This window comes from Lolium perenne, chromosome 4 (genome assembly GCF_019359855.2).
Source record: "Lolium perenne isolate Kyuss_39 chromosome 4, Kyuss_2.0, whole genome shotgun sequence".
NCBI classification, from domain to species: Eukaryota; Viridiplantae; Streptophyta; class Magnoliopsida; order Poales; family Poaceae; genus Lolium; species Lolium perenne.
The window spans coordinates 381,670,800-381,695,593 of record NC_067247.2 but is presented as its reverse complement, the minus strand read 5'-3'; the positions used below and the strand labels follow the sequence as shown (position 1 = coordinate 381,695,593).

At 44.6% G+C, this 24,794-nt stretch overlaps 2 protein-coding genes, 2 long non-coding RNA genes and 1 other non-coding gene across 14 annotated transcripts; all 5 read right to left on the bottom strand.

The window, feature by feature from the left end:
- Positions 1 to 404: 404 nt before the first annotated feature.
- On the bottom strand, positions 405 to 6,497 carry LOC127297249 (uncharacterized). Of its 6 annotated transcripts, XR_007849030.2 has the most exons (8): positions 5,957 to 6,497; positions 5,167 to 5,531; positions 4,980 to 5,041; positions 4,568 to 4,631; positions 4,197 to 4,401; positions 3,328 to 3,417; positions 891 to 3,225; positions 405 to 816 (listed from the first exon to the last, which is right to left on the bottom strand). It is a non-coding gene; the product is annotated as an uncharacterized lncRNA (long non-coding RNA). The 6 variants fall into 6 exon arrangements; XR_007849027.2 differs by having other exon boundaries at positions 3,328 to 4,401; XR_007849028.2 differs by having other exon boundaries at positions 891 to 3,417.
- A 1,548-nt stretch (positions 6,498 to 8,045) lies between these two features.
- Positions 8,046 to 8,119, bottom strand: TRNAN-GUU (transfer RNA asparagine (anticodon GUU)). Its single transcript has one exon. It is a non-coding gene; the product is annotated as a tRNA-Asn (tRNA).
- A 7,514-nt stretch (positions 8,120 to 15,633) lies between these two features.
- LOC127348099 (uncharacterized) lies at positions 15,634 to 16,899 on the bottom strand. Its single transcript, XM_051374199.2, has one exon. It carries the CDS (start codon positions 16,897 to 16,899, stop codon positions 15,634 to 15,636), a length of 1,266 nt encoding a protein of 421 aa, XP_051230159.1.
- A 1,296-nt stretch (positions 16,900 to 18,195) lies between these two features.
- LOC127297248 (uncharacterized) lies at positions 18,196 to 19,715 on the bottom strand. The gene is made up of 2 exons (XM_051327542.2): positions 19,177 to 19,715; positions 18,196 to 19,099 (listed from the first exon to the last, which is right to left on the bottom strand). Exons 1-2 carry the CDS (start codon positions 19,690 to 19,692, stop codon positions 18,419 to 18,421), a joined length of 1,197 nt encoding a protein of 398 aa, XP_051183502.2. The 5' UTR covers positions 19,693 to 19,715; the 3' UTR covers positions 18,196 to 18,418.
- A 2,816-nt stretch (positions 19,716 to 22,531) lies between these two features.
- LOC127297247 (uncharacterized) lies at positions 22,532 to 24,794 on the bottom strand. Of its 5 annotated transcripts, XR_011744128.1 has the most exons (4): positions 24,480 to 24,794; positions 24,206 to 24,282; positions 22,859 to 23,923; positions 22,532 to 22,735 (listed from the first exon to the last, which is right to left on the bottom strand). It is a non-coding gene; the product is annotated as an uncharacterized lncRNA (long non-coding RNA). The 5 variants fall into 5 exon arrangements; XR_011744126.1 differs by having other exon boundaries at positions 22,859 to 23,669; positions 23,755 to 24,794; XR_011744127.1 differs by having other exon boundaries at positions 24,206 to 24,794.

The window sequence follows — 24,794 nt, the reverse complement described above, 5'->3', positions numbered from 1 at the left end:
GGTTACCGGCGCTTCTATTGGGCTCGAAAACACGCCGACGCTTTTTGGGCGTAGTGTAAGCCTATTTCCGATGCCGGCCCCAAAATACTACGGAGCCCGCTATCAGGACCGCCGGTGGAGATGATCTTATGTTCTTGCAATAATGCGATGGAAAATCCCATATTTACAGTGGGATAATTTTAGTGTCAACGGAATTCATCGGTGAAGGGCGAAAGAGGCAACCCTAGCGCATGTACAGTGGAGCGCATAGACATATACGCCATGGATTATTTCCTGGCCATTTATCTAGCATCCATGCATAACTAAGTAGCTAGCGCTAGGAAAATCTATACAAAACTAGATTTTGATGCGCGCCTTGGCGCGCTGCCCCGGTATCACGCACCGATGATTAATTTGAAATACTCTTGATAATAAGCTTTCTTTGGTATGATCAAATACATGAAACTACAAACGGATCTCCAAGGCATGTACCCAATCAGGGAAACATGGGAACATATTACAGCAACCAATAGCATATGGCTTTGTGAAGTGCAAAAGAAGGAAAGATCAACAAAAGTAACATATCATTGTCTTTGGAGGATATTACACATGATTTAATAGGTACTTGCTCCACCCAAAGCTAACACTGCTGTAAATGGCAAGGTAAATTAACCAACATATTGAACCCTGTGTCGTATCCTTAAACAATGGGAGGGAACCAACACTGTAAGATGTGGCAGGGAATCAACATCATCCATAAAATGGAAACATCGGAAGAACCATACGCATGCCAGAAACCATGGAAGGATTGCCATGTAAACCTAGAGAAAAAGAACACTGAAGAAAACAAAGAGTAAGAAACAAAGCAGAAGGGACAACTACTAAATCAACAAACTAATTTCAGAGGATACCTTGCATATCCCACTTTCCAAACTAACACCTGGCAGCTCCTCCTTGCTCCACCCTCCAAAATCCATACAATCAACACGATAAATAAACTGCACAGGAACATCTCAGCAAATAGGCAGTGTGCATCGAAACCTTCTTTCTTATCATGGTCGCCTCACTCGTCCAAATCACCTCATGTGACTCTACTTAAAAAGCTGGCATATCTACACTAAGAATAAGGCAGAGAAACTACAACTACCAAAATAGATATACTCCTCTCAGTCAAAGACAAAAGCAAAAGTCTGACAACCAACAGTTAGGTAGATGACAACACAAAGAAATGTGCACTACAGATATCAGTAATAATGTTCAGGCTAAATCACTAACATATCAGTAATAATGTATGAAAGTTACATGTGTAATTTACGTAAATATGTTATTCCTTTTAATGGCGAGTTAACTCTCACAGAAAGATATATGTAGTGCTTGTTTTTTTCTTCCCCTCAGATCTCCCTCAGTTTTGGCATACCTCAGCAAAATGGGCAAATCAAAGGCCACATGTACTTCCTGAGCAGACAAAACAAGGTACATGTGCATACAAATACTGCAAGTAGAAATTATATGGTGCATCACTCGGATGGTTTAATGTAAGAAATATAAGGAACCAAGTGTAACGTATTTAGAAACAGATCACATCCAATCAAAAATAATATATTTGTATTTGGCAACTATGGATCAGCTACAGGAAAACAAGTTCAATATGCATAAGCATACAACATTAGCAACTGCAATATTTAGTCGTATTGGAAGGCATACAAAAATATATACTAACAAAAGTGTTAGATCATGTACCTTTATAGTTTTTATGGTAAACTACAAAGAACGTTTTCCATCACAGGTTCAGCATATGTGTCTTTATTCATATACAGGAAAATATGTTCAATCATTTCAGTCAGCTAACAGGGGAAAAAAGAACAATATGACCCTGTTTTTAGCTCGTGGTTGATCGCAAATGCTAACAAAATAAATGAGGGTGTCAACTGAAGCTGCGAGCTATTCATCCAGCATAAAGAAATGGTGTGCGTATCAAAGAGGCATACCATATCTGGTTTCTAATCCAGCTAGTGACCTATTGAATTGGTTGTGTGTCCCCAAGAATGAGCGTATATCTGAAGATAAATCACCAATATCCGTAGTACGAAAGACAATGAAAATAATGCATTACTGATTTTCTTTAATGAAGCTATAAGATAAATGAAACAAACATCAGTAAGAGGCACTGACTTGATCCTTTGCCTTATGTGTATGGTTGTTCAGTTTTAGCTAAAAGATACAAAATACAGATTTCAGAAAAATCCCTCTTGTGAACTGGAAAGAAATTGCAAGCCAGTGATCCAGAAATAAGTAAATAAAAAGGGCATGCATCAACTGACATTCCAGCGATCCCACTGTAATCTAACATGAACATTTTTGCGGGCCTAGCATGACCTTTTATAACCTCACACAGAGAAATAAAATCAGAAAAAAATTCAATTTTTCCTGCAACTCCCAAGAAGACACGTCACCTAGTTTATTAATAGAGAACTCAGCAAGAGAATAAATTAGGATGACCATGAAAATGTGATATCAAATAGGGCACGCCATTTTTCAAATGCCATCTTATGGCCTATACATGTGCAAGACTAAGAATTATCCAAACTTATAGGCTTCTCTGTGTAAATTATCTAAGCAAGATTCCAATCAGGTTTCATGTCCCAGCAATTGTCATTTCTTCAGGGAACCTAAGAACAGTTACATCAAGCTTGGAATTGTTATTCTTACAGGAGGATAACACAGTCAGTGAGATGTGCAACAATACAAATATAAAAAAGAACATAGAGGTCAACCATGCTGTAACACATAATGCTTATGGCTAGGTCAGCTTCCAAGAAGTGGAATCAAGTTATCATTATTGCGCCTTGCATAATGTCAAATAGTCCAACAGGTTAAAAATTCCTTCGTACCATGAGATTATGAACCAGGAACCAAGCCAAAGCCACCGGCATACAAATGCATGTGGTAGAAATAATAATTAGTAAAGGCAAACTGGATGGTGCAGGTAGGACACCATTACATCATTGCAAACTACGGTATATTAGGAATTTTTGCAGGCTACCCTGGCAGTTAAGAATGTATCCCTTACACTTTTCCTTGACCATGTCTGGCCAGTCTTTTAACAATGAGCAGAAGATGCTGAGAAGAGAGTTCAAATCTATTGAATCATTATCAGACAAAAAATTATTATCATATACACAGAATGAAGAACAGTACAACTGGCCTGCAGAGTATGTTTCTGCGCCGATATGAGTAGGCATAAACCTATAGTAAGATGGTGTGTGTCAAGTTAGCGAATAACCCAATGTAATGAACAACGGAAAAAATCAAAGCCTTCAAAGTAGACCAATAAATCAGCCAACCAACCATATGCTAGACAAGGAAAGGCATCTCCAATCTTTGTGATGATTCCTTTTGGAGACCATGTGAGGTCAATAATGTCTCTCTTTAATGCTCCTACCACAAAACTTGTATAGTTTTTTTTTTTTTTTGAGAAAAACTTGTATAGTTAAGCATGCTGCAATGAGATATACTATTTGCAAAACTTCACATGAATTAAGGAGGAAAATAATATTGAGAAGACCATGAGCTGAAGTACCAATAAAAGAGTGTCATTACTCATTAGTGAAAAGCCACCAGAGGCAACTAACTGAATGTGTTAGTCTTAAGACCTTCTAGAGTTAGATAAAAAAGTAAGAGGTTACATAACTTCTGTGCAGAGGACGGCGGGCAGAAAATATAGTCGAGGAACTTATGTAACACTTGGTTTACATAAATAATCAAGAAAAGTATGAACTATAAAACAAAAAAGGGAGGGGCTGAAGCATGGCATGTTGTTAACATGGTCGCTTGTGGCAGGATCATACATATGGAAGCAGCATTTACATATCACACGAAAATAATACCAAATACAAGAAACAACTATATCAACATGACCTCGTATTTTCTTTCACAAAAAACATGACCTCATATTTTAATAAGGAAAAGATACATGGCACAAAAATGGGGCATAACCCTGCAAATAACAATGAGGCAAATCACTTAATCACACATTATTCAGTTATCCGTAACATGTAAAACCAGGATAATATTCAATAAGAAATAGCATATATGACGGTCATGTTTTCATTGAATAATAACCGAACGGCAAATTTAGCAAATCAAAAAATGCAGTGACTGATTTGAGCACCTCACAGAAGACACATGGTCTAGCTAATCTTCAGTGGCAAAATTACCTGAACCATAACCGTGTACCTCCCAATTCAGAATTCCCCTGTTTTTTTTTACCTTCACTTCAGGTGGAACCAACCTAGCTATCTAGGTAGGTATCAGGTAAGATCCATCAATAGATTCACATCTTGCAATGACATTAGTTCAGCTGAACCGCGGACTCCATTTTGGTACACTCATTGTATAGATGACCTTTTCCTTCTCAAAACGCTGCAGACAATAATACGGTCAAAGAAATGGCTGAGCGAAAAAACCTTAAATGGATACATAGCTAGATTAGTTTCAGTCATAAGTAAATAACACAAGTATAGCATCTGTATGATTATTCTTACTGTGGAAGCTGTAGCTACAGTAGGAATCGGCAAAGAAAGCTTACCTCCCTGAAAGACGATGTGAAAAAATATTCACATAATCCGTACTGTTGAATTCATATTGTTGCGCTGCACAAAATGTAGAGCAATAGTGAGATAATATGAAAACACTAAGCAGTTACAGTATAGGAAAGTGTCAGCTTAATCCCCTAAGAGAAGGTATACATGATAATCAAGTAAAGAGAAATCATTCTGCTATGTAGGAATCCAATATGAGTTGTGGGCTTTTGTATCTCACGCAGCGAAGAGAATGTACAGCTGGGATATATGCTCGTTTCAATGTAAGCTTGCATATATAGCCTCTCTGGTGGTACTCTCGGATATTATTTTTCAATAAAATATCTATATAAACAACAAAAACATTTGAGAATTTCATCAAGCGCATGGTGTGCATTTGGAAATGAAGAAGGAACTGACCAGTAAATGAGGTCATGAACCTGACACAATCCAAAGCATGTCAGGTAGATGAACACAATAGCCTGGAACATCCAAGAAATAAAAATCTTAGCTAAAATAAGATATTTATTTGGTTCTAAGAATCAGCATTATATTGATGTATACAGTAAATCACGGTAAGAAAATGCATAATTTTTAAGAAGCTCACGTTGTGCTGCAAACCAGCAAAAGCTAAACCACCTCTTCTACAGCCTCTTCCCTGCATAAACCTATCCATATGGCAGAGACGAACGCCCTAATGAGGCACATCTGAGAACATGGTACAAAAAATAAAGAGATCGGTGGGGCTGAAGAAAGTGGGAGGAGGCCTTGATACCGCGTTACTGGTCAAACGCTCCGCAGTTGCTAGCCCAATCAGGAGCGAGCAACGGAGAACAAAATCTACTCCTCGTCGATGTTAATCTCCAGGAGGCCTAGGCATCACAACCTGACAGCCACGGCAGTGTCTAATAGCTGCTCCTCTTCGTCATCCATCCGCATGGCCTAGGCGTGGGCGTTGTTTCCCATCCAATGCTGAAAAATTATGCAATCATCTTATTAACAATAATATAATTAGTGTCCATAGTTTAGCAACCCATCAAATTCAACCGTGTAGGAATATACAAAAGGATCTGGTATGCAAAACATTAAGGTAGCCAGCTCCAAGAGCTTTATAGTCAACTATCTTGTCGATCTAATAATTAGCTGGTGGCAAAAAATAATCAAATCTCTTCAGACTTCTAATATGTAAGAACAAATGTAGTCCAAAAGATAGTCAAATATGTACTGAATCCAAGAACCTTTTCGTCTTTTCTAAATGGAAAGATCAATAGAATAGAAACATGCTTGGAATTTCGTCAAACACCTTCCTGTCATATCTAAAAGAATTTGCACAAATCAAAAACAATTTCAGGGCTTAGATCGAGGGGGGGAAGGGTGAATAAAGGGGATGGATGCACCTAGATGTGGACTTCTTCTTGACGCTGAGAACGGGGACAGTGGCACCACCCACTCCCGTCGTGCAGCAGCGATGCTTCTCTTGTTGAGCGCCAAGGGGGAGAGAGGTGAAGGGAGGGGCTGGCAGAGACGAACAGGTGACGACTCAGCTTGGTCGTGGATCCCTATGTTGTGTCTTGGCGGCGGCCTGCAAGGGACGGCGAGGTCTGCAGACGTCACCGGCGCCCCTCCCCTCACCGCTGCTCGGGTCGAGCGTGAGGCAGAACAACTCGCAACGATACGAGATGGCGCCCTCCGGGTGCCGATGGTGTGCACGACCCTGGCTGGCTGGGGCGATTGACGGAGTGGAGCCATGGATGGAGACTACAGAGCTCATCACGCCGAGGAGGAGGTCGACGGCAGCGTCGTGGATGGAACCCCTGCAGCACATCTCCAAGACGGAGGCAGGGGCTTGAATCCCCGACGGCGGCGCTGGAGGCACGAGGGAAAGGGAGAGGCGGCGACTGTGAGGAGGAAGAAGGACGAAGTTGCGTGCTCTCTCCCCGCGAGACGCCGGGCTGGGCGGGCTTCACACGACCCGTGGATAAAACGCGGGTCCGTGGGAGGGCCTCGCTGCCCTGGACGAAATCGACGGCCGAGATCGCGCCACGTCAGCTCGATCTGACGGCCCAAAATCCAAATCGCTGTGAAGCCCCCTATGGGGGGCATCATATACACCTTTAGATTCGGCCACCAAGTGGGCGGGGCTTATCGTACATGATGTAACCGACAACTTAAGCCCGTCGCGTCATTGGGACATGGAGAAATTTAATTAGTCTCCCGTCACATCGCGTCCTCTCGCCACTTCCCATCATCGGCATCGTCATTGGCATTAGCATCGGCATCGGTGACGAAGCAGCTAGATCGGGCAAAGCACGACGAGGTCGACGGGCCAGCGTCGACTTAGGATGTACCATCGTCATCGCCGAGCTGCTTTTTCTAGTTATGTTCAGTTCCTACACCGGTTTGTAATATGATCGCGTCCAGTGCTTTGATCGCGGCTACTTTGATTGCGATAACTTTGGTGCGAACAATTTCTTTTAAATATGAACTATTTTAATTTATATTTGGGGGTGGTTTTAGAGGACACGGGTGGGAACGGACACGCCCCAAATATGGCACGAGTCGGCGGCGTCCCATATTCAATCAATCCGACGCCTTTTGGGGGACACGATGGGAGCGTTAGTGGCTCTGGCTCCGCCTTGGATGACTACTTTCGCAAGTCCCTTTTCCACGATGCAAAATGTACTATAAAATTATCTTGATTTTCTTCCGGCTCCAGATGGTTTCTAAAATAATACTAGAAATTGAGTACGAAAAATAGTAATAAATCGTAATAAAAAATAAACTATCACATTATAAACAATTTTTTTGACCTGCACATTATAAATGTTTAAAAAACGTTCCTGACGTATCACCGGCCAGCACACCAGATCACATGATGCTGACCCGCAAGTTGGGCTGCGGACGAGGGTTCTTGGCAGATGTCACGAAGAAGAGCCTCTCCTCCTCGCTGTTCCCAGTGTCAATGTCTCCACACTTAACATCGAGTTTTGCTTATACATCTGCAACAGTTCATTGGGACTGCTCATGTTAATTACAGTGGTTTGTTAGTTCCGCCTGTTACTCTGCTGTTTTCAGGAAATCATCAAGAAGTTTTTAATTGTGTGTTCTTGAGTGCGCGGCTCCGTGGTGGTTGCAGCACATTGAGGAACTGTACCGTGTGCATATGATGTGAGTGCGATTTTCATTACTGAGGAAGCTTTGCCAATCTTGCTTGCTGGGAAGTAGAAGCCTAGCTGTGTCCTGCATCCTGGCTTTGTACTGTTGTGTTTCTGAAAGAACCTTTTACTCGTCTCCTGTGTTTGTTTCAAGATAAACAAACACTGGATTTCTAAGTGTACCAGTCAGTTTGTTGTTACTTCACATTTTTGCATCCTTTTATCTCCGGGAGCAACAAAATATAACAAAAGGAACATCTTAAGCTAATTTCCGAAGGAGGATCTCCGCTAAAAAGTGATAGATATACGGAGAAACACAAACAAAAATATTCGCTAGAAGGAGGGCTCGAACCTCCGACCTTGTGGTTAACAGCCACACGCTCTAGCCAACTGAGCTATTCCAGCTTTCGTTTAATTTTTACTTGATTTGTACATGAACTTGTCAATAACAGAAGAGAAATACCCCACCAAGTGTCAAATGCTATCTTAGAATTGTTTCTAAAACTAGGTGCGGTCATACAAATTGGGAGGCAACGCACAAGCCAAATTCGCTGGAACGGAAATCAAAGTGAACTAACCCTTAGACCTTTGGTGACCAGTTACACTAATTCCACTTAGTTCCACTCGAGTCCATTTGTGGTGGCGGAGGCAAACTCCGTGTGTTTCCGCTTTCGTGGCGAGCATTGGTGTTTTTCTCTGTGTTGCTAGAGCTGGGAACGTTGAACATGAGCGCAACACGATAGGTGGGGTATGGATTTCTCCCGTTCAACCCGACGTGTTTCTCGTGAAATTTTGGGCTTAGACTGTCCTATCCCGGCCTACAAAACAACCCATGGGGTCTTCCCGCGTGTGTTGTGTTAGGCTGGGAATAGACACTCTCAAACCAATCAAAACACCAATACAAAACGAGGCCATGATAGAAAACTCAGGTGTGCTCTTTTTTCTTTTGTATGATAAAAGCATGAAACCTCCCATGCGGTGCCTACCGCCTCAGGCCAATAAAGCCCACCAAAGTCGTCATGCGTCTCCAAAACACCCCAACCTGGACGTTGCTGATTCCTTTGTTGCCATTGTCGTTGCTTCTGTGATTGAACTCTAGCAATTGTCGACTTATCGTTGCTTCACTCGACTCAGGCGGGCGGCAAGGCAATTCCCTTGAATCCTAAAACAAGGTCTATGTGCACAAAGCTAGTTCAAGCTGTTGTTGTGTAGCCTCGTTCGTATACTAGTTGAGCATGTAATTTCTTATGAAGCGAATTACTCAGACCAACTTATGGCTGAAACCGAATTCCCCATACCTACCATTGGTGGACCCAACCATCTCTAAGCCCAGGCACGCGCACAGAGGCTTTCGGCCGATGACATAGCTTATTTTAATAAAAAATTAATGAAACTTTTGATAAAATTTTGATCGAGCTTTCAGTACGCCCAAACTTGATGAGAATTTTAGGTGTGTTGCTACCTACCAACAACCAACTCAGGATTAGTGAGCTAGCAATAATTAGCACATGCAAATTCCTTCGGACCACGTGGCAACAGCATGCACTTGAAGTTCCATAAGAATATCAGACACCCCCACCATGTAAAAAAAAGAATATCATATACCATTCTATCTAGTACCCTAAAAAGGCCCTTCTATCTAGGTGTTGTGCTGTCCTACAACATGACAATGGGATGAAAGACATGGGGCGTACTCACAAAGGCGCTATCCGAAAAAGGGTTCCGCACACATAATCAAGGGATGAACAAAGACAAATAAATCCATATAAGTTTGATGGCTTGATGCTATGAGAATCATGTGTGGCAGAATAGTCGTCGATAAAACAAATAACAAAGAAAAACACATGATTGCACGAGGCGACATGTAACCATGCCAAATTATTTTAGTCGTCGAGTTAAGTGACCAATTCCATTTACATATTATTTTTATGTCTAAGATCACATCACATAATATGGCGGTTACACAATTTTTGGCGAACTTCGTTTAAGTAGATGGAAAAAGGAAAAGTGTGTTGAGATTTTTATCTTCTCATGAAAGCATTTTCAATATTTAATTGATATGAAATATTTTATGTTGTACACATAAAAAACAATAGTTGAATCTTAGACGTCCCGCGTTCTGGAATTTTAGTGAGATTTTGCTATGTGGGAATTTGCATAGAGAGTGTACATGTAGATTTATATTTGTACGAGAATTTTATGCCGTGGAGTGATCAAACCTTAAGTTTAACGTCCACATGCTTTGGCCTGAACTATTCTTGAGTCTAGTTGTAGACTTCTTCTAGTCATCCCTTGCAACCAATACCTGGAGTTGATGTTTGAGCATAAAAGTTTCTCACCTGGATACTTGTGCCTTACCAATGTGGCCAGATTAAAAACTTAAATGCTGAAATTCCATTTATATCAAACAACATCAAAATGGTAAGATAAAGTGTAAGGAAACATTGGGCTCACACTTGACAAAAATATGGAGAAAGGCATTCAGATACTGGATAGCTAATGTCACAAGTATATATTTTTCCCCGTCGGCATTCTACTATCTGATCAGGAAGCGGTTAGGAAAAAAAACTTTTTGCTTTTTTTTGGGAATGAGATTCTCTACATATTACTTGAGAATATAAACCAACAATGCCTACGAATCATAATTTTAGATAAAATTATATTTATATGTTCTAGCTAACCAATATCCTTGTATTATATTGTTGTGTTTCCATAAGAATCTTGTAGTCGTTCCATGTGTTGTTTTAGACAAATAAACACTAGATATCATTGCGTACGAGTCGGCTTGGTTTACACCTTTATATATGAATCTTTGTTTATGTCTTATTCATTTGTGTATCAGTTGGTATGGTAATTTTCTAGTGAGGATTTACATAGATAATTTTCAAATACATGGTACGAACATGAAGATGTAGTACATCTAGCCTACAAAATATTGCGGAAAGAGGTAGATTTCCCATAAATACAACGCATCACCCTAGATTTCGATGGAAAATAAGCACATGATGCGAAAACCATAGACAAAAGATCATCTCAAAATAGGGATCCAAATTATAGAAATGCATGGTGCCAAGGCGGACGAGGGCACATGATTGAAAAAGACACATGTCACCCATTGTAGTTGTGTTTGCCATTGTATTTGATTTATTTAGTTCTGTAAAAAAATGACCCATGTTCATGTTTAGTTGGATATGTCATTTAATGTGTTTCCACCTCTCGGTTCAAAATTTGAGTCCGACTAACTTTCTATTTGTACATCACTAGATTTAAATGCTTAATCGAGACAATGAACCATTACACCAACTAAGAACACAAACTAATGGCATACTCCCTCTCTCCATTCCTTCTTATATGGTGTAGACGGACATATTCCTACAACAATGCAATGCCTCTTGTAGTTTGCAAGCCATGAATTAGAAGCATTCATAAAAATGCAGTTTCCAATTTTTTCAATGTATGGTTTCAATCTTTGTAAAGCACATTTAGCAACAAGATGAATTATATGAAAACCACCAACATTGATACAATAAAAAGATGCAACATAAGAGTTAAATAAAAGAGTGAGCATACTTATTGCACTGATATTTGATGAATCACATACAAACTTACTGCAAAAATCCTGTTGGTGAGACCAAAATTTTCCACAACTTTGAGTACAGATCCTGCAATGTCCTCACCAGTATGTAATACATAATTAATTTGAATCCTATGATACTTTTTTTCTAGTTGCCACCTTTTGTCAACATAATGAGCGACCGCACTAATGTAGTATTCCTTAGCCCGGCCACTCAAAATATCAAAATAGAACTGGAATGAATATATGATTACGAGTAGTTTGAATATATTCGAAAAAAGCAGGAGGCTTACCAAAATTTAATGATAAATCATCACAAGCAATTAAACGGTAAAAAGCTTATCAAGCGAAAGAAGGATCATAGTCGAAACCGCGTACTCGAGACGTCTGGGTTGTAATGTAGTGTGGTATGTCTTGTCGCCATCCCTCCCTCGTTTGTGATGTGGCTGTCGATATGCCTCCTCAGGTGGCCAGTTCCTGGATCGAACTGCGCGGTCAGCATATTCTTGCATCTTTTGCAGCTAGCCCTCCACGTCTAAACACCACCACCATATTGATCGGAATCACCCCACACTCGTGAGGCTGGTGATGTAACCTTTTTGCAACGATGATGGAGCCAGTGCAGGCACTAGTGGAATCTATAGGTTGTGACACTAGTAGAATGGGTATTTGAAGGTTCAGTATTGTTTGATAGAAGGAAGAAATTGTGTAGAACAATATCCCCTTCTCCGCCCGGGCACGGCCCTGCTGGTCCCGCTCCCCGTGCCATGTCACCATGTGTTGTACCGGGCTGGACCATGCCCTAGCAATATATTGCGCATGGTGGACGATTGCTCTGTCCATCTGCGCCTCTCGTCTTCTTCCTCGACGGAGTAGTTGGTGGGCGGGCCCACGAGCGATGTTGCAGGCACGCGGGGGTACGCAGCGCCAGGCTGCTGTGCCAGGAATATAGGATGTGCCCCTTCACTCGCGTGGTGTGCCAGCCCGCTGCCGGAACGAAAATAAGTGTTGCCTGGCCGGCCCGCTAAGCACGGGATTTAGGGTTTAGGGTTTGTGAATTCTAAGCAAGGCATGTGCAGTAGAAGCTGCAGGGCCAAGGAGTTACTTGTATGTTGATTTTTCCAGAGAATAGGGGAGAAACGGAATAATAAGTGCAGTTCAAACCCATCATCTGAGCCGCCTCCAACCCTCCCGACCCCCAACCCTCCCAACCCTAGCCGCCTCCCGCCGCCGCCGCCGGCAGCGCCGCCGGGGCAAAGACCTCGGGGCGTGGCGGTGGCGGCCTTCCCTCGTGACGCGTCGGGGATGGCGGCCATGGAGTTCCTCACGCGCGGCGGCGGCGGCCCTCCCGCCTCCCGGGGCGGCGATCTGACGAGGATGGAGGGGCGACGGCGGCCCTCCCGCCTCCCGCATGGATGGACGGGGGCGGTGGCCAGAGCCTGTGCTGCGGCCTCCCCGCCTCCCATCGGCGGCACGCCGGTGGTGGCTGGTGGTGGCGGACAGCGCCATTCCCTCCGCCTCTCGCTGGTGAGGGGCGATGATCTTGGGCTTCTCCCGCGGTACGAGGTCGCCCGGGGCAGCAACCTTGGGTTCGACGGTGGAGGCGGCCTTCTTCTTCACTGGAGGAGGTCGGATGGTTGCTGGGGTGGCGGATCACGAGATCCCTCTACCCCGGCGATGAAGATCTAGTCGACGACGAGCTAGCGGCGAAGGGGCCACTGGTGAACACCGAGCCTTGACTTCGTTCTTGGCGGATGATGGCGGCGGGTATTGGCGTCGTTCCCCTGCGAAGGCATCATCTTTGTTGGCCTCTCCGTGTGCTCTCGCCGAGTTGGGGACTCGCGGTTGTCGGTGAAAACCGTGTCAAGATTGGCGGGCGATGGCGTCGTTAAGCGTCATTTCCTTCTTGAAGGCATCGTCGTCGCAGTCCGCGGGAACTCACTCGTGCTGCTCCGGGGGAAACCCTAGATCCAGCCAGGATCGGACGATGACGGCGCTTCCTGCGTCGTGCTACCTCTTGGGGCATCGTTTTTTGAGCAGCGGCTGGATGGAGGTGGTTTTTGGTGGAGTGGTGTTCATCTACCAAGTTGTCGTCGATGATTCTCAGCGGCGTGGAGCTGCGGGGTATCGAAGACGGGCGAGGATTGTTGGACGCGGGCAAGATGGTGGAGCTGTTTGGTGTTATGGTGACATCGACGGCAGGCCTGACACGGTCAATACATTGATCTCGTTTGGAGATGGGTTCGAGATAGATGGCGGTTGCGAACCCTGCGACGTGTGCAATGGCACACCCTCAGGGTTTTGCTTTTTGGATGATGTGTGTTTGTGTACCGTCAGGGAGTATGGCGTTGTTCATGGTCCCCCCTTCATCGTAGGTATAGCGAGTTGTCGCTAGTAAGGAGGCTTCGAGATTGATCTTTGTATTCCCCATGTAAGGCATTGCGAATAATTTAATAAAAAAGAAAGTTGTGTGGATGCAGAGGCTGGGGCTATGCTCCTTGATCGAAAAAAACCCATCATCTGAGAGGGAATGAAAGAAGCAGTAGAGAAGCATGTCGCCTGAGATATCTGCTCGTTCTATTGCCAGAGGCGCCTCTCATTCAGAAAGTGTCAATCTTGCTCAACTCATATGGAACAATGTAAATCTCTGCTTCTTTATTTTCCATGTTTGCTATATAAATAGAGGTTTAGATTTACCAATTTAAACACTGGTTTGTTGATGTGTATTGGCATGCTTCTATGGCTCTTCTTGGACTAGATATGGAGTCCTCAACTCCTCATCGTTCAGGGATTTTTATTTTGTTAATATTTACAATTATTTCTTTCCGTTGGAGTTTAGTGTACCAACTATTCAACCATGTGCAAAGCTGCCTAGAGCTATGTTATAAAGTATTCTAAATGAAGAAAAGATTCAGACGTGACATGTTGGTTAATAATATGTATCATAGCAGTGGCTTACATTTCGGTGAGCTGTTGTTCTCCATTCTGTTTCAGCTGATGCTCATCTGACTGACCTCTGTGTTAGAACTGATAAAATGTTTTTGTTCGGCCAAATGACACTTGCAGATATGTATTATGTATCTTTTGCTTAGTAATGATTGCTTCAATAAATATGTTAATTTATTGTGAATCCAAAGATAAAGCTTGTTGGCTGTACTTTAAATTGAATATTTTTTTGAAAAAATGACAAGACTATTTTTATCAAGTTCTTAGAAAAAAACATTTACATTTACAATGCCAAATCAGTACCATTAGATATATTATGAAATATATTTTCATATTTCATTTATCAGAAAGACTAGTATGAGGGCTAGCTATTAGGGTGATTTTTTCAGTATCTTTATGAATTCTTAACGTGCGAAAGGCGCTATGAAAAATGCACCCTACGAATTACTAGGTGTCCTGCCTTTTGGAAATGGATAGACCACATTAGCACAATCAGTAACAAGTAACAGTGGGCAAACAATTCAGATTGGAAGTATTGTTCATCAAGCCACAAATAGCAAACTTTGTATTTCTTCAGTCCCTGGTTTTTGCTTATCCTATCATGAATCCTTGCTGGGCTTTAGTGTATCGTTTTTCTCACAACCCCAATCATAGGCAGGGCACAACCAACATACATTCCAGGAAGTTCCCAGCATAAATGCAGAATCAGAACGGACCGGTTCGCCAGTCATTTTTGCGCACCTCTTCGACTAGACCAACTTCCCGGTAACACTGAACTTTGAACTCTGTTTATTCAAAATCTACTGGTTTATTTCCACTAGTAGCATTTAACAACCTTCTAACAAAATTAGTTCAGTGCTACTGCTCACCCAAAAAAGAACGTCCACAGTTCACGGCCTGAGAGTAACAATGTTCAGTACAATGAAAGGACAAGCAGACTGTAATTCAAGCATAAGGATATTGGCGATATACTCCCTCTGTCTATAATTATAAGACGTTGTACCACACTGTTTAAGTATTCTAAAATGTCTTACAATACAGATTGCCCACCTGATGGGAAAATAGTCATAGAAAATCCCTATCTAGCTGCTAAAGTCCTGATGCTGGGTTTGGCAAGAATGACCTAGGCCCATGGCATTACTGTGTAAACAATAATATGTTACGTCAGACAACATGTACAGTATGTATAAACTCAGTTCTTGGATTTAATTGCTATACGAATTACACCCGGGCCGTTCAAACAGTTATCTGTAGTCACACCATCATGCCCGCCGCTGTGGTGCCGTGGAAGAAAATGATGGAACTGTTTGTGCAGTGTTCCGCGGCACGTGCGAAAAGTCGGTGCACCTTCTCCCTGCACCACATCCGACGAGCGTCCCGTGTCTTCACACTAGTCCTCCTAGTGAAGAGATGGTGTGATCCAGATCGGAATAGACGTATCCGACCATGGAGGGAGAGACGGCCACACATCAACGAGCTTGTGCAGGCTTCCGCTACCGAAGTCCCAGATACCGAAGTCCCTCCGTGTGACGGGCATAGTGAGCTGCTCACAGTCGTCGACCAGATAGGCGCAGTTTGGCTTGAGCATTGGGTAGCCCGCGACGGGAAAGCACATGGGCGAGTTGCTCCCAAGGAACAAAGCATTGTCCCCCACGCCTTCCGCCGTCTCTATCCTTGATGGCCTTGGACTGTCGAGCCAAATCTTTTCCATGTAGATGCGGGTCGTGGCGGAGTTGGAGCGACGCCTATCAGTATCACACCCATCGGAGCTCTTGTCCTCCTCCTCCTCCGGGAACTCCACGGACCTGACCAACTGTCTCCTCACCAGCAAGAGGCTGCGGTCGCAAGGCGTGGGGATGAGGTAGTCAGTGTCCTTGGGGGCGTGGTTTCCCGACGTGATCGTCACGTGCCTCGTCACCGGTGACGCAACGCTAAGATCCAGAGCGAGCACGTCGCCGGTGGAGCGTAGCACGTAAAACAGGCCGCTTTTCTCGTCGTCGTGAGCTACGCTGTCGAAGGCGCCGGGGATCCATCTGATCGGGTCAGGGACCGGGGTCCAGCGCTCGTCGCCTGGCCTGGTGAAGGAGAGCTCCCCGTGCGGCATGTGCACCAGCAAGACGATGCACGCCGCCGTGCCGGCGCCGGAGATGGCCACCCGGCGGTACACCCAGTCTCTCGCCTTCTGCGCCGTGACGTGCTGCATGTCGGGCCCGCCTTTCCAGGCGAAGTCGACGTCGTACACGGTGTTCCCCTCGCCGTCCAAGAAGCTGTTCTTGACGCGCTCGAGGGCCGTGATGGGCGGCAGCGCGACCCGGGCGCCGGTCACGGGGTTGACGAGGTAAGGGTTGGGGGCCTCGTCGGTGGTGAAGATCCACCCGTTCGCCGAGCCGACGGCACTGTGGATCGGGGGCAGGCGCAAGGTGGTGTTGGTGAACGGGGAGTAGAGCAAGGCGGAGCCGGTCCCGTCGGCGTCGACGCGAGGGTATAGCAGGCAGGGCGGCTGGTTGGGCCGCGTGGGGAGGCGGAGGCGACGGAACGTAGCGTAGGCGGAGCGCCACGCGGAGCAGACGTATCCCGAGCGGACCACGTCGGGTACCTCCATCGCCGCCATGGCGATGAGCAGGAGATCTTCCGGTAGCCCGGACCAGTCCCCGGTTGTTCCCATCGTAGTACTTACCGATCGAGTAACTCGTGTGGCGGCGCACAGATTATATATTTGGACAGCCACTAGTGGAAAACGGGGCTATAGGCCCGGTTCATTTGGCCCTTTAGTCCCGGTTTTGAAACCGGGACCAATTAGGCGGGACTAAAGGTCCCCCTTTAATCCCGGTTGTAAAACAAACCGGGACTAAAGGTCCCGCCACGTGGGCTGCTGGCGCGCGTCGAGGAAAAACCCTTTAGTCCCGGTTTGTAACACGAACCGGGACTAAAGGTTATTTCGTTATTTTTCTTTCTATTTGGTTCCCAATTATTTTTCGCTCCTCTTTTTTTTCCTATTTTTTCAGAATTTCTAGTATTTCAGTTATTTAACTAGTTTACTTTCTAACTCTACTTAATCTCTAACTACGCTTAATCTCTAGTCAAATTACTTACCCGTGTCCAACTTCCCGCTCGGTCACCCATCCTCCCACTACTCCAGCACTAGCATGCTTAACTTTCAAGTTCCTTTCCCATCCCGCTTCCAAGTGCTTCGCGCGCATGTTGTGATACTAGTATCATATCAATCCTATTAACATGTTGGTCGATGTCACACTTATTTATTATTTGAATTCCAAATAATTATTTTAATAAACAAAACTAATAACGTAATAACATGATGTGGTAATGGTATTATAATTATAATTTTTTAAATTTGTATTATAATTGTTTTTTTAATTTACTATTTTTTAATATTTTTTTGCCAAACTTGAAAATTTGAAAATCTAAAAAATTGGCTAACTTTATGGTTAAGTAATAGTAATCTTTATGCATGATGTATTTATTATTTTAAAAAAAATTAAAAAATAAAATTCAGAATTTCTGACAAAAACTAAAATCTTCCTGCTTTCATATTTTCATTTGGAATTTTGAGAATCTAAAAATTGGCTAACCGGGTAAACCCTTGTGAATTCGGATGTAACTTTTTCCAAGGACTTTTTTGATATATTATACGTTTTTTGCAAAAAAAGTGAAAATTCAAATTTGTTAATTTTCTCTAATAGTAGGTTGCATAACATACAAGAATCCGAAAACATTTTATTTTTTGAATTTTGTATCATTTTCTTTTCTATTTTACAGTGTTAAAAAAGGCGATCCAGGGGGGTGGAGGTGCATGGGGAGGCAAAAAAACCCTTTAGTCCCGCCCTTTAGTCCCGGTTGGTATTACGAACCGGGACTAAAGACTTTTGCCCCATACACCACCCTTTAGTCCCGGATTGTATTACCAACCGGGACTAAAGGGTCCAAACGAACCGGGACTAAGAGCATCCCCACTCGTTGGCGCTCCCCACGCCCAAATCCGGACGAAACTACCGCCGGATTGGACGAAATTAAGGCGTGGGGAGTACCATATTTCCAGTCGTCCACCCGGAGTTCGGCGGATAGAGTTTAAATTCAAACAAATCGCCGTCCCGCGCTACAAGTACGGCCAGTTGATCGGCAAAAGGAGCAAAAGGATCAGCCACAGATCGGCGATCGGAGGGAAATTACACGGAGACAGGCTCGTCGGCAGTCCCGGCCGGCACGGCGGTGTCCGACGGACCAGTTTCCTCACACGCCGTGGCCGAAGCGGCTGCGGCGGGCGACGATGAAGCAGCGGCAGTGGACGTCGAAGCAGCCGCAGTCGACGAGGTAGATGGTGAGGTAGACGAGGTAGGAGCCGGCGGAGACGACGTAGTGGCTCGGAGGATGTCGTTGCGGTGGCCCTGGTACCAATTCCTCGTCTCCTCGTCCATCAGTTCCATGTCGCCGCCGCCCATGAGGAACGCCAAGTCTGTGTTCCTCTTCTTCGCCGCCACCGTCGTCTTCAGCAGGGCGATCCGGGCGCCTTGGTTGGCGAGCATCTCCCGCCACCTGCCGTCGAACTTGTCGTTCCTCCCGTCGGCGTGCGATCTCAAGTCGGCCCAGCACTTGTCGATCGACGCCTGCATCCTGTCGGCGGGATTGTCCGTCCGTTTGAGCTCTTTCTGCTTCTTCTGGCCGAGCTCAGGGCGCCCTTCCGCCGCGCAAGCCGGCGGAGCGTCGGGGTTGTACTGCTCGGTCTTGCTTTTCGAGAGGGACGTGCGAACTTCCTTCCACTTCTCGCACTTCTCGAGGCGGGCGTAGACGTTGAGGAACTTGAACTGCAGGCCGGTGTCGTCCGTGTACATGTCCAAAGCTCGGCGCAGCTGGGGAAAAAAGAGCACGGCGATACGGGTCAGCTAACGACGATGTACCTCGGTGGTGTAGGGCCGGCGGAGCATACCCTTTGCTCCAAGTCGTGGCCGCTGATCGGCCGTTTGTCGATCTCCTCCTGTACGCCGTGCCATTTGCTGCACGCCGTCTGCATGATCCCCCAATGGGTGGCCATTGCCTTGTCTCCCCGGTACACGTTCATGTTCGTCTTGTTGAAGTAGGGATCGACGAGCTTGCGTTCCTCGTACGCCTGCCTCACTCGAAACCAGTATGTGTCGAACGACTGATTGGCCCCGATTATGCCGTTCGTGGACACGGTCATCCAAGCTTCGGCGAGGCACTCCTCTTCCTTCGGCGTCCATTTGATACGCGGTTCGGCAGGCGGCGAGTCCTTCTTCCTCTTCTTCTTCCCCTTCGACAGGTTGGCGGCGGCTTCAGTTGGCTCTTCTTCTTCCTCGCCTTCTTCTTCGACGGCTTGGCTTCCGTCGGCAACATCCTCCCGATGCTCGTTGCGCGCCGCCACAGCTGCCGTCGCCCTCGTCTCCTCTTGCGTGAAGAACCCCGGGCACGCAGCGGCGGCGGTCATGAAGAACCCCGGGCTCGCAGCGGCGGTGGAGCCGGAGGTGATCATCTCGTGGATCTCCTCTTCGTTCGGCGCCGCCATCGCACCGAACGTGAGCGGCCCTCGTCGCAGGGCCGGCGAGGTGCCCTCGAACAGGCCGCCGCCGCCGACGTCAAGCTCGGGCGGCGACGGTGTGGGCTTGGACGGTTGGACGTAGGCGCCCTCTTGGAACACGGCAGTCGGCGACGGCGAGTACAGCGAAGGCGAGAAGGAAGACGGGGAACTTGTTGTACCTTGCGTCGGCCATTGGCCGGGGAACATGCCGCCGCTATAGGCCATGCTGATCAGCCTCGCTTGTTCGTCCTGGGCCGCCTCCGCCGACCTCTTGGCGGCGGCTCTTTTCACCCTCTCCGCCCTGGCGCTTGTTTCCACCTCGCGCCGTTTCTCGTCCGCCGCCCACTCGGCGTTCGACATGCCCGGCGGCTTCGTCTTCTTCGCCCGCATCTTCCTCGCCGGCGCCTTCGGCGGCATTGTGGTGGACGAGAAGACGAGGAGGAGAGTGGTGGTGGACGAGAAGACGCCGCCAGGAACTGGAGCTGGAAGACGAGGAGATTGGGGGATTTCGGCGGGAGAGAATGGGGATATGCAAGCAAATTGGAGGGAATGGGGATATGCAAGCAAATTGGAGGGAAAATCGACAGGATTTGGTTTTCCAGTCGCCGACTACGCGGGTCCACACGCCGTTTCGCGCCAAAATCTTTCGTCCGGAGTCCCCGAGCGCGCCCCGGGGGGCCGGGGGTGGCGTGGGATCGCCGGATGGATTAAGGGCCAAATCCGGACGAAAACGAGGAACCGGGGGCGCGACTGGACCGAATTTCGCCGTCCGGATGGAAAACACGTCGCTCGGGGGCCTCGTCGGGGGGACGAGTGGAGATGCTCTAAAGGGTTTTCATGATGAACCGGGACCAATACCCCCCATTGATCTCGGTTTGGTTCAAAACGGGGACTAAAGGTTGGGACGAAAGGCCTCTTTTCCACTAGTGAGCGAGTTCAATACAGAATCAGAACGGATCAGTTCTCCAATCATATTCGGATTAGATTACATATACTCCGGAAATCAGGGGCCGGCTCTTAGCGCTAGTCCTATTTTTAGCCTGAATGGCACGTTGCTTCATATTTCTTCCTAGAAATTTGTTGACGCGTATCTTTAGCTCTAAGAGCACTTTCCATACAGAAATTATGCACCAGCAATTCTACAACAATAGTGCGCAATTTTTCTAAGGTAATTTTCCAGCGGTACTCGTCACATTTTGACGGTAATTTTTTGATGCAAACATTCGGCATCAATAGTAATTTTCACTGGTAATTTCCCAGCATCAACGTTCCACCTCACGGGCACTATAGAGCCCTATGTTTAACCAATCAGTGGTCACCACGCCTGCAGTTTCTACGCTACACAGTGATGGATAATATTTCTTTTTCAGCTAGAAAATTGTAACTACGTTTTTTTTCCAGAAATTAACCGATGCAAACATTTCCCATCAGGGTACTCGGCATGCATCAACGGTAGTTCTTCGACGCAACCCTTCAACCCAACAGTAATTTCCCGCCCGTAATTATTCAACGTTAATTTTCCAATAGGGCCTAATTCTCTAGCAGTAATTTTCTCAGCAGCTGTCGCGTACCCCATGATAAAAAATAATTTCCCGTTTGTATTTTCTTTGCGAGAATTGTTTTAGATGCAAATATTTAGTCCCAACAGTAATTAGACGGTAGTTACAGTAATAGCTCTACAAATGTTCGTATTTTTTGACAGTATTTTTAGCAGTGCTCGACATGCTTCGATTATAATTCTTCGAGGCAAATCTTCATCATCAACAGTATTTTCCCATTGGTAATTATTCAGTAGAAATTTTCCAAGGTCACTAATCCCCCTGGCACTAATTTCCTTTATACCATCCGAGTACTCACGATGGACGGTAATTTCCCATTTGTATTTTTTCCTGAAATTTTCCGTCCAAATCTTTAACTCCAGTGGGTGCGGCATGTTGCCGCGTCAGTACCACTATCTAACCCCATTTTTGCGGACATCAAGATGCATGGATCAATCTTGAGGAGAGGGCGCTAGCACGGCATGTCACCGTGCCTCTATTTGATATGTGCGCTAGAGGCAGATAAATAAAGATGTTTTATTATCATATATGTGTTTGTTCATAATAAGTTTTATGCCATGTTATAAGCAAAAAACCTTGTCCCTAGTAAAATAGTCCATTGATTAATAGAAAATCAAGGTTTCTTGATCATGGACATGACTACAACAGGGCAGAGCTTTGGTAACACAGGCTTGTGTCACTACAGGTCCAAAACAGTGTTACTAGGCCACTTAGTAACACAGTCTGGAATGTGTTCCATTAGGCCGTGTTACTAAGAGGTGTTTGTTGTCACACAGAACAAGTGTGACAGTATGCTGAAAATTGTGTTACCATTACGTTATAGTAACACGCATTTTATGTGTTACCAAATAGGCTAGTAACATACTTTTGTAACTACTGTAACACAAGTAGTAACATATTTCCGTAGATGTAGAACACATTTTCCTTACTACTGTAACATAATTGGTAGCACTATTTATATCTTCGGTAACACTATTTGTAACTAAATTCCAAATATTGTAACACAACTATTGATAGTTGTCAAATACCATAGTTACACCTTTTTAAAACTAGAGTAACGCCATGAGTAACCCTAGTATATTAGTGCGACAACTTAATTAATCTATTTCTTTTATGGAATAAATATTTACTAAAATAAACATCTCATGTGTTTATTTAATTTTTTATTATTACGCTTGACACCATGAAAATAACAGAGAAAATAAAGCGCGACACCATTAATGTATCATGCATTACATTTAATTATTTGGTAGGCACTCTCACAAATATATTACATTCTTCATTCCATCGATAAAGACTACATATGTTGCTACTTCTAGTCTTCCGTTGAAAAAAGCTTCTTGGCGCGAGCACAACATCAACCATAGGACCTCACTATTCAATTGTCTTTGAACCTACAAAGAAAAAGTACAGAAAATAATTACCTTCACAAGTGTAGTTGAAACTATATACATAGTCCATGAAATGCAAGTAAGTAAACATACAAAGAAAAAGAGAGAAATAGTTAAAAGATATACATGTTGTTGACTTGGGTTATGACTTATAATCTTGGTGCGTTGTGTTCTTCCTCATTCTTCTTCATTTTGCAGCAAAGTGTACCACTAACACAATAAAATAGTAGAATGTTAAATACACTAAAATAGTAGAATATGGACTACAGTTAATTTATGTATCCCTAGTATATTTCAACATTACATAGTATAAAACTGCTACTTCTATGCAAAGAGGCAGATTTGACAAAAGTAACAAAAGCTTAAAATCATGCTACTATAACAATGGACACAGAGATTCATAGCAAACAGAGAACCGTACAGGAAGAAATGCATGAGAACCATTGAGATTACATGAATAACTTATCTATAATGGAGTAAACTCGAACCAAGGGCCAAGGATATGTCTATGGTTGACTGAACCTGCTTTCCATCAGCTAGAGACTAGTTGATCTAGCTAACTACACAGCATTTATAAAATCTACTACTAAGTATAAATGCTACTGCTAAACAAATAGGAAGATTTTACCATAGTAGGAAAAGCTTGACATACTATCATAAAAGAAAATGGGACAGAAATATAAACGAAAATGTTGACCGACCTATCTTTTTTTTTCATTAGCTGCAAGATTGCTACAAAAACTATATACATCTCTTTGAAGCACCATGAAGCAGAAACAAGGGATTCTGTGTGCAATAATATTCGATCTATCGATCATAAGTAATACAATTAATACCAGGTCCGTTCGGTTCACTTCTTGTAGGTTTTCCTTTTGTGCCACATAGTCTTTAAGATTCACCGAAAAATACTTGTTATTTCAAAATGAGATATTATTAACTGCATCAATGAAATAGTTTTTTAAGAAAAATCATGGACTAGATAAAACATAAGCATGCATAAGCAGCGGGCCATAAATCATCACCTTATTGCCTCTCTACAGGTCATAAATCATTATGTTCTTGCCTAACTACATCTTGTACTACAAGAATGATGTGTTTGCTGGTGCCCCACACCTCTTCCGATGTGCTATAGAAAAAGGAGCATGATCGACTTGCTCCTGCTGTTTTGCCGGTTCAACTTGATGGGACAATCTGGTATATGAAGCAATGCTCGGAAAAAGAACAACACAAATCAATTTATTTTTTCCTTCAGATCAGTAATCTATGTCAGATATTTTCTGTATGATAATTATCTATGATAAATAGTAAAGAGTAAAAATTATCTTGTGGAGTTCCAACTCCCGTAAAAAAATACAATACTAGAACAAATGCAACCATTTAAGAAATCACAGGTCCCATGAATGACATATATACATGTCCAAGAGGGTGAGCATTAGACATCTAATCCAAATGCGAAATTAGGTATTTATTCACCTGGATAGACCTTCGGATCTGAAGGCGTAGGAGATCAGCAAAACTGCCCACACATCTGCACTTGGCCGCGACACACCCTGGATTTGGAATGTCAAATAAAGAATCTGATGAATTCGTAGCAGATAAATTAGTCAAAGAGAAAGGATCGAATCCACCTAGGAACTTGTAGTATCGGATAGGGAAATCAAGCTGAAACTTTGTATTCTCGGACATGGAAGGCACAGAGAATTATCTCAATGAATAGATAATGCGGAGAGGAATTCATTGGTCTGGCCTCTGCTGCTGCTGATGCTGCTGCCTGGAACGGGAATATGACGGTGAGCCACACCACAACGGCGGCGGCGAGGACCTACGATCCGGCGAACTGGTCCTACCTCCTGCCGTCCAGCACTCGACCTGCTCCTGAAAGACCACACCGCTGTTGAATCTGGCGGCGCTGCCCGAGAGTCGGCTGGGGAGGAGGAAGGAGGTCGAGATAGGGGCGCTGCGCCGGGGAATCCGCCTGGACGGTGGCGGCTGCGGTGAATCGAGCAGGGGACGGGGAGGCGGTGGTGGGCGACGTGGCTGGTAGATGAGGTTTTTTCGGGAG